The sequence below is a fragment of the Ahaetulla prasina genome, chromosome 4 (genome assembly GCF_028640845.1).
Source record: "Ahaetulla prasina isolate Xishuangbanna chromosome 4, ASM2864084v1, whole genome shotgun sequence".
Taxonomy (NCBI): Eukaryota; Metazoa; Chordata; class Lepidosauria; order Squamata; family Colubridae; genus Ahaetulla; species Ahaetulla prasina.
This window is the reverse complement of record NC_080542.1, coordinates 124,729,485-124,738,476: the sequence shown is the minus strand read 5'-3', so window position 1 is coordinate 124,738,476 and position 8,992 is coordinate 124,729,485. Positions and strand designations below refer to the sequence as shown.

The 8,992-nt window shown below is 33.8% G+C and overlaps 1 protein-coding gene across 15 annotated transcripts in view; it reads right to left on the bottom strand.

Moving 5' to 3' along the window:
• Nucleotides 1–408: 408 nt before the first annotated feature.
• The window catches only part of AKAP9 (A-kinase anchoring protein 9), a 115,975-nt gene continuing 107,391 nt past the window's right edge, over nucleotides 409–8,992 (bottom strand). For 14 of the 15 annotated variants that reach the window (XM_058179576.1, XM_058179580.1, XM_058179577.1 and 11 more), the window contains 7 exons: nucleotides 8,391–8,561; nucleotides 4,860–5,060; nucleotides 3,806–4,038; nucleotides 3,420–3,505; nucleotides 2,672–2,795; nucleotides 1,201–1,313; nucleotides 409–680 (listed from right to left, as the gene is read on the bottom strand). In XM_058179576.1, coding sequence (XP_058035559.1) covers nucleotides 637–680; nucleotides 1,201–1,313; nucleotides 2,672–2,795; nucleotides 3,420–3,505; nucleotides 3,806–4,038; nucleotides 4,860–5,060; nucleotides 8,391–8,561 — 972 coding nt within the window. In that variant the 3' untranslated portion in view covers nucleotides 409–636. The remainder of the gene's footprint in view (nucleotides 681–1,200; nucleotides 1,314–2,671; nucleotides 2,796–3,419; nucleotides 3,506–3,805; nucleotides 4,039–4,859; nucleotides 5,061–8,390; nucleotides 8,562–8,992) is intronic. The other variant, XM_058179587.1, reaches the window with a different exon arrangement.

The following is an 8,992-nucleotide window of genomic DNA, read 5'->3' as shown; positions in this document are numbered from 1 at the left end:
CTGAAGTTGAGTTTTTGTTGTGAAGGACTGATAAATGTAGATGTCAATACAAATAATTATATTCAAGCTTTTAAAACATTATTTTCATTATTTAAAATCAGAACACAAAAACCCATTTTAAAATAGTTTTAGACATGTATTAAAATGACGAAATCATCTTTATTTCAGCACTTTGACAAAATAACCAGAAAATCCAAAAGTTCTAACTGTACAAAAATAGGTCTCTAGAAGTGATATTTCTCTCTGTGATGCCAGTAGCAAATAGAATAAAACTGTGAAAAGTCCTTCACTTAGACCTTATTGGGGGGAAAAGTTGTGCTCCTATGCATTCAATAATCTCAATACTTGAAAGGTTTCACTCTCTCACCCATTTGATAAATACACACTTTAATAATTTAAGTGTTTAAATTAGCATTCCACAAATATACATGAGATTTAATAATCAGGCTCAAACAACCACAAAAAATGCCTATATACATAACTTCTAATCTTTGTGTGGTGCCAGCAAGGTGAACTGCATACAATTGTTGAACTGTATTCATGTTGGTCCCACGACATTGTACAAAAGCACAGCAGCAGGATAATTTGCAGAAGGCATTTCATTTGATGTTACTATTGGCAAAAATATTTCAAAGATTATCTTCGGAGAGCAGAATGCAGCTGAGTTTGTGAAGCGGATGCTGTGGGGCAGAAATACAAATATTCAGAATCTTAAAGACCTTGTACAATCAACATAGTAATTACTGAAAGCAGCAATACAGGTAGTGCTCAACTTATGACCAAAAATTAGCCCAACATTTCTTTTGCTAAGTAAGACAGTTGTTAAGTGAAGTTTCCCCTATTTTATGACCTTTCTTGCCATAGTTGTTAAGTGAATTGCTGCAGTTGTTAAATTAGTAACTGTTGTTAAGTGAATCTGCCTTGTACATTGACTTTGCTTGCCAAAAGATCTCAAAAGGTGCTCACAGGATGCTGGATGCTGCAAGTGTCATAAATATGAGCCAGTTGCCAAGCATCCAAATTTTTATCACGTAACCATGGGGATACTGCAATGGCTGTAAATGTTAAAAACTGTCATGTCAGTGCTGTTGTAACTTTGAATAGTTACTAAATGAACTGTTAATTTGAGGACTACATAAAATAGAACTTAGTCTGAGTATCAGATGAGGAAATGGCAACTAAAAGAACAGTGATATCTACCTGGCTGTACATTGCCAAGTCGTCTCTGTAGGGACTCCAGACGATTAATATAATCTGATAAAGCTCTATCAGGATCGTAATTCTGAAGCTGATAACATGCAAGGGAAACTGGGCTGAAATCAGTATGGATCAGTATAGAAAAGAAGATAGAGAAACATAAAAAATGTTAATGAAACAGACTGTTGCAAAATAACTGGCAGTTTATAAATACTGAAAATAACCAAATTTCCTAGATATTAGGAAAGTTAATACACTGTATACTGTAAAGCCCTGAAGAAACACAATCTATCAATTTAAACTTACCAGGTGTTTTTCCTGTCTATTAACTTTGAACAAATCCTTACTTGGCATCATTGATATGCATCTTTAAAAAAGCATTGCAATTGAAGATTCAACAGAGGAAATGGAGACAGGTTACATTGAAAATATAGTTTACAATTATTTCAATTGCACTTAATATATGTACTATTTGAAATTCTTGTTGACTAGCCAGAGGTTTTCAACTGATAAATACACTAATAAGGTAAAGGTTGCCCTGTCAGTTGTGTCCGACTCTAGGGAGTGGTGCTCATCTCTGTTTCTTGGTGGAGGGAACCCAGTGTTGTCCAAAGACAATTTTGGTGGTCATCTTGCCAGGATGGCTATACGCCAAAGGCACATAGAATGCTGTTATCTTTCCACTGAATTTGGTATCTATTAATCTACTTGCATTTGCATGCTGTCAAACTCCTAAGTGGGCAGGAGCTAAGGCAAATAATGGGAGCTTATCCCATTGTGTGGAGCTCAGGTCTTGAACCGGGCTGTCAGCGTTCCAGTTGACATACTCGGCGTCTTTAACCACTGAGCCACTACATCCCTAAGATACAATAACATAGTTTATAAAATAGCATTCCGATAGTTCAGTACTATTCACTAAATATATTTTGTCAAGACAGTATTATTTCCAAGTTTCCAATATTTAAAAAAACTCCAGATAACTAATGCATCTTATGAAAGTGTTTTCCTACATACACAATACAAAAACTTGTGCAGATTTATTTTTGATTACAGCTCCTTTTGTTGAGATATATTTCTATGAAGAATTCCCCAATCTTCAGAAGCTACAAGGATTCTACTGTAAATCAATTAGTGGAACAGTAGAATATCTGGTCCAATTCAGCACAGGCCTGAGATGTATATGATACATAATGGAACACAGCAGTTTCATAATATACTTGGGAAAAAGTATATACTTTCCAGGTTCAAGTTGCAAAAATTACTTTGCAAACCAATAAAAACTACCATTCAATACTATCCCGAGTTGCAAAGATTCACATCAAAATATTTCTAGCATTCAGTTTCCAAAGTCACCAAAAATGAGCATCTGGAGAGCTAATAAAATTGTTAACAGCATTTTATACTGAGAAAGAGTGTATATGCTCTAGCAACCTAGTATTAGAAATGCAGGCAATGAGCACAGATCAACATTTACCTCTGCTGATAAGAAAAAGGAGATCTGAGAGATTCCAGTTCCGATCTGGATCTATAAGAAGCAGCTCTATGTTCTCCACAGAGTTCCAGACTACCAGAAAATGAATCAGACCGTAACTCGTTACCTACACAAAGAACAAAAATAACCTTATTTTAGAACTCAAGCAGCTTTAATATTTGGCAGATGGAGACATTTTTTGTTAAGAGTCTGTAAATATTCTGACAAATTCTCATTTTTTTTATGAGAAAGCTTTTAGCATAGATACAACAATGAGAATATAAGATTTTATTAATCATGGGTAATACCATATGAAACAAGGAATATTTAGTGATATTTCACTCTTCTTATTCAGAGGACATCTGAAACTGAATCTTACAACAGCTACCACGTTCTTATATTTGGTCTTTGACTTAGGATCACAATGGAGTCCAAAATTTCTGTTACTAAGTGAGACAGTTGTTAAGCAAATTTTGCCTCATTTTGAGACCTTGCTTGGCACAGTTGTTAAATGAATCACTGCAGTTGTTAACTTAGTCACAGTGGTTAAGTGAATCTTATTTTCCCATTGACTTTGCTTGATGGAAGGTTGCAAAAGGTGACAACATGACCTGGGACACTGCAACCATCATAAATGTGAGTCAGTTGCCAAGCATCTGAAACTTGGATCATGTGACCCTGGGGATGCTGCAACGGTCATAAGTGTGAAAAACAGCAATGTCACTTTTTGCAGTGCCGTTGAAATATTTACCTGTGTTCTGACTATAACTATCTCTGTTGACGCCAATTAAATGATAACCAGTAACTCGTTTCCACCTTCGAACTAGGAACTTCATTCTGCATTTATAATAAAGGAAAATATGTTGTAATATTTAAGGACAACTGATATGAAAAATAAATAAGTAATACATTTCATATCCATATATGAGACATTCTTGCTAGATATAACCAATTTCTTAATTTACTATCCCCTTATTTGCTTTCTAAATATTCTCTATGTACTTTGGAGAATAGTTTCCTAGATAGAAGACTTAGCGTTTAAGTAAGTACCTTGTTTTCACCATTTTACCACTTTACATTTATAACCAGCTTGATATATTTCTTAATGAAGAAAGAATTGAATCTTTTATGTCTTACCTTGAAATTGCAATTAGCACTCTAGCAGCTGAGCGAAATCGGGTAAAACTTTTTGAATGGTGTGTAATGACCTCCAGTTGAGTGTACGAAGGCTGCCCACCCATTCTTGCAATAAGAGTTAAAGTGGCTTCTTCACACTCCTGAAAGCCACCCAGTAAGAGCAGCAAATATTTCTTTTGATAGATGAGAGCCTTCCGAAAGCTCTCTGCTCTCAAGTATCTTCCATAAACTCGCTAGAGTAGAAATTAAATACAGTGAGATATTACACATTCATTACATTGTGAAGTGCTACATGTAATCATACTTTTCAGTTTCTAGACGAATAGAAACTTTCAATCCTATGAATAAAGACTAATTAAGAAGTTGTTATTTTATGATATTCAGCACACTTTATCATCTAATAAATCAAACTGAGACTGATGATAATTTATGTTATTATGTTATTAGATTACTAGTCTTCTGAGCTGTTGGCTTTAGTTGTTGGCTTTACAGCATGGATGCATGAGATTTCCAATCGTAAGTGGGCAAATGCTTCCTTCTGAAAATCAGCTAGATATGGGAAGCTGATTTTTCCTTCAATTTAATCCAGGCATATATTTGGGTGAGGGATTTAATCCAGGTATCTCTGTTGCTAGTGGGCTAAACAACATCTTTTACTGATGCAGCCATATCACAAAAAGGAACAAGATAAAGAACTTTCATACCATTTTATACAAGATTTCAGAAGGAATGAAATAAGAATGCTTCCTGGTTTTAAAATCTTCAAAATCCCAACTGATTAAAAACAGATGGCACCAAAGCTCAAGCATTTTGCTACCCAATTTGTGAGATTCTATAGGAAATACTGGCACCTATATTTGGTTGTGGGGTTGTCACCCTTCCTTAGTCAAAAGAAAAAGATATGGAATGTGTTGCAGCTAAATTGAGACAAATAAGGGTGCCACATTTCAGGTTTGGATCATTTTATTTCAGATTGCCATAAAAAGCAATTCAGTGCAATGTCTAATGACAGAAAAAAAATCATCCAATAAATAGTTAAGATAAAGTTTTTCACCTTTAAAGCTGCATTTTCAGAATCTGATCCCAGTTCTCTCAAGAAAGCCTCATTTCTTAATTCTGCTTTCAGTTTGGCCAGTTCGGTTTCCGCCTGCTTGAGGGACTGTTGAAGACTTAATTTCTCTTTATGCCAGATTTCTTTTTCAGAAGCAATCAGTGCATCAACATTTTTTCCATTATGTAGAGACTGTCTAAAAGTCTTGCGGAATTTCAAAAGGAACAAAAAGAAGCATCCAAGTTAATTAGTAGTAACTATATTCCTTGTTACTAAAGAAAACAACAAATGTAATGTACACAGCCAAATTGTGTACAATAGTCAAGAAAACATTTATAGAAAGATCTTGGTGATTCTTTCTGGCCACAATTATCACTGGTTGAATAAATATGCAAATAGATGCTAGAAATCATTACCCTTAAGACCTGTGGAACAACCTTAATGCTGAACTCTACAACTTAAACATATTTGCCTCTTATACATTGTGTGTGGATGCAACGTAAGGCAAGTCTAGTAATAGGATGTGCTCGCCTACCCATTATGCTTCTGATTACCTATTACCATAAAATGATTATCTGTGAAGATTAGTCGAAGTATATGCAATTGCATGCAAAAGTGAATGTTCTTAACCACCACTTCCTCATTATGGAGTCTGCATAGGATTTCAATCTAAGTACTGAATTACATATCCAGTTAAAATAAGTTACTTTTTATATGCATAAGATCTAAAATACAAATATTAACGGGAAAACTGATAATTTTTATACTGCAGAAATTAAAAGGAAACCCTTATAATGAAATCCCTTTAAATTATTTCCACTGGAAGAAAATCTACCATTAGTCTGTTTTCATTTTTTAAAAAGCTGTAGGTTAAATAAAAGATTTCATATATAACTTTACATTGGGCTTCAAGTTATGTAACAGTCTGTCCAAACAAATAAGTACTTCTAGTCTCTAGTCGCATCCTCGCATCCTGGACATAAACTGTTTCAACTCCTACCCTCAAAACGACGCTTTAGAGCACTGCACACCAGAACAACTAGACACAAGAACAGTTTTTTCCCGAAGGCCATCACTCTGCTAAACAAATAATTCCATCAACACTGTCAGACTATTTACTGAATCTGCACTACTATTAATCGTCTCATAGTTCTCATCACCAATCTCTTTCCACTTATGACTGTATGACTTGTTGCTGGCAATCCTTATGATTTATATTGATATATTGACCATCAATTGTGTTGTAAATGTTGTACCTTGATGAACGTATCTTTTCTTTTATGTACAATGAGAGCATATGCACCAAGACAAATTCCTTGTGTGTCCAATCACACTTGGCCAATAAAATTCTATTCTATTCTATTCTATTCTATTCTATTCTATTCTATTCTATTCTAGTCAATTATACAATATGTTCCATACTATGTAATATTCTGACTCTTTTTCTTTTAACTCCTTTGTTAGTTTGTCCATCTCAACACCTTCCAAGATTTTGTTTGTCATCTCCTCCTCCGTTGGTATATTCTCCACTTGTGCGTAAGGTATTCTGGCTGCTGTTATTATGTGTAGAATTAGGTATCCTATTTCTTTACTATATTTCGTGTTGAGTATTCCCAACAGGAAGGTCTTTGGTCTCTAGTCTATATGTTGATTAGTTATTTCTTCCAATCACTTTTTAATTTTAACCCAGAATTTTTTCGCTGTTGGGCATGTCCACCACGTATGGTAATATGTTCCATATATCTTTTTACACTTCCAACATAGTGTGGAACTATTCAGGTACATCTTAGCAAGCCTTGCAGGTGGAAGGTGCCAGCTATAAAACATTTGCAACTGGTTTTCCTTCAATGCCGCTGACATTGTCATTTTTATATTTGTTTTCCAGATTATTTCCCATTTCTCCAATTCTAAATTGTAGCTGAAGTTTTTTGCCCATTTGATCATTGTTTCTTCATCTTCCATTTTATATCGCAATAGGTATTCATATATTTTACTGATTAATTTTAGCTCTGTTCCATGTACAATTTTATCCAGTTCTTGCTGTTCTCTTTGTATTTCATATGATTTTTTATCCTGGGTATCTTGACTGTATTTGTGTGTATGTCCACCAATCTACCCCCCTGCTTTTTCCAATTCATGTTTGTCCTCATATTTCCCTGTACATTTACTAATTTCTCGTATCTAATTATCTTGTCTACGTCTAATAAATTTGGGTGTTTCATTATTTCTGTTGGAGATAGCCACATTGGGATTCTTGTATAATGTTTTTGCTTTATTTTTTTCCAAATCTGTATGAGAGCATTCCTAATTATGTGTGTTTGAAAATATTTATGTGTTTTGTATTTGTCGTTCCAGAGGAATGCATGCCACCCCACTTACAAATCGTGACCTCCTATTGCTAGAATTCTTTTATTTTCCAATTCCATCCAGTCTTTTAGCCATGTGATAATTGATGCTTCATAGTATAATTCCCAGCCTGGTAAAGCCAAACCCCCTTTGTTGGTCGTGTCTTGCAATAATTTTAATTTAATCCTAGCTTTTTTCCCTTGCCATATAAATTTAGTAATTAATTTATTCAACTTTTGAAAGAATGTTTTCCCTACTTTTATTGGAATGACTTGGAACAAAGATAAAATTTTCGGAAAAATGTTCATTTTAATCATAGCGGTTCTGCCCAATAATGAAATTCGTAGATTTTTCCAATTATTCAAATCTTTTTTTTTATTTAGAATTTTATCATAATTGTCCTCCTTAATTGACGAGCACCTCGCTGTGAGCAAATCCCTAAATATTTCATTTTCTTGGTTATATTTATTTTTATTTTGTCTTCCAATTCATTTTTTTGATTTTGGGGGAGATTTTTTGTTATTAATTTAGATTTATTTTTGTTTATCTTGAGTCCCGCTTCACCAAATTCCTCAATTTTTTGAAACAATTTGGGGCTGGTTTCTAGTGGATCTTAAAATGAATGCCATGTCATCAGCAAAGGTTTGAACCTTGTATTCTTCTTTTTGGTTTTTAAGTCTTTTATCTCCTGATCTTCTCTGATTTTTGTCAATAATATTTCTAATGCTAAAATAAATAGAAGTGGAGAAAGTGGACACCCTTGTCTAACTCCTTTGGTTATCTCAATATTTTCTGTCATTTCATCGTTTATAATATAATTATAATTATAAAAGGTGAAAAGCTTATATGTATGTATGTATATATGTATGTATGTATGTATGTAAAATGGCAATGTAGAAAAGAAAATGAATAGTTAGAAGGATAGATAGAAGACAAAAAAAACCAAGAGAGAATGGGACAAAAAAGAAAAGTAAAATTAAAAGAAACGAGAGGGGGAATAAGGATGTAAATATGAGAAGAATAAGGAAACCAAGCTAATGTAAAGAAGGAATATATGTTTTATGTCAATGTATGTTATGTATTGTTGTTCTTTTTTGTTAAAAAAATAAAAATATAATAGAGGACAAACAAATAAGTACTTAAGATGGAGTGGAAACCAATAGAGTTTCAAAGGATAGAAAAACATACTCCACAAGATCCTGTGTATTGGTATCTTCTCAGTTCCTCCTCCAGTTTCATGACTGTGTTCCTCATATTGTTCTTCTCCTCACTCAATCTACTGACAAACCCAGTCAATTCAGCATTCTGTTTTAGCAGCCTTTCAGTCAATGAGGCTGAAGATGGGGAATCTGAATTAATCTATGTAGGAAAAAAATAGCAAGTAAAGCAGCTCAAAATAGCTTGAATTCATCCGCAATTAGGAAAGATACTGCAATACTGCTTTCTAAGAAATGGAAGCCAAATCAAATCACAAATGTAATGCATATTTACTTTGCTGCTTCTTTTCAGATAAGATCTTCCATGAAAGATTGTACTTTGCTTTATGTATTTGGATTCATTGTAAATTGCCTGGATTACTTCACATAAAGGCAGAACTGGTTCAAAATTCTAGCTCCATGTGGTAAATAAGAACTAAAGACCCAACTGTACTCTTCCAGATTACAAAGTTAAAAACAGTGCATATGCTTTAAAACAGGAAAACAGAAGTTATCTTATGCTTGCAAATATACACAAACTAATTCAATTTAAATAAATCATTTTCAATCTTAAAAATAGGCCTAAATAAGTAT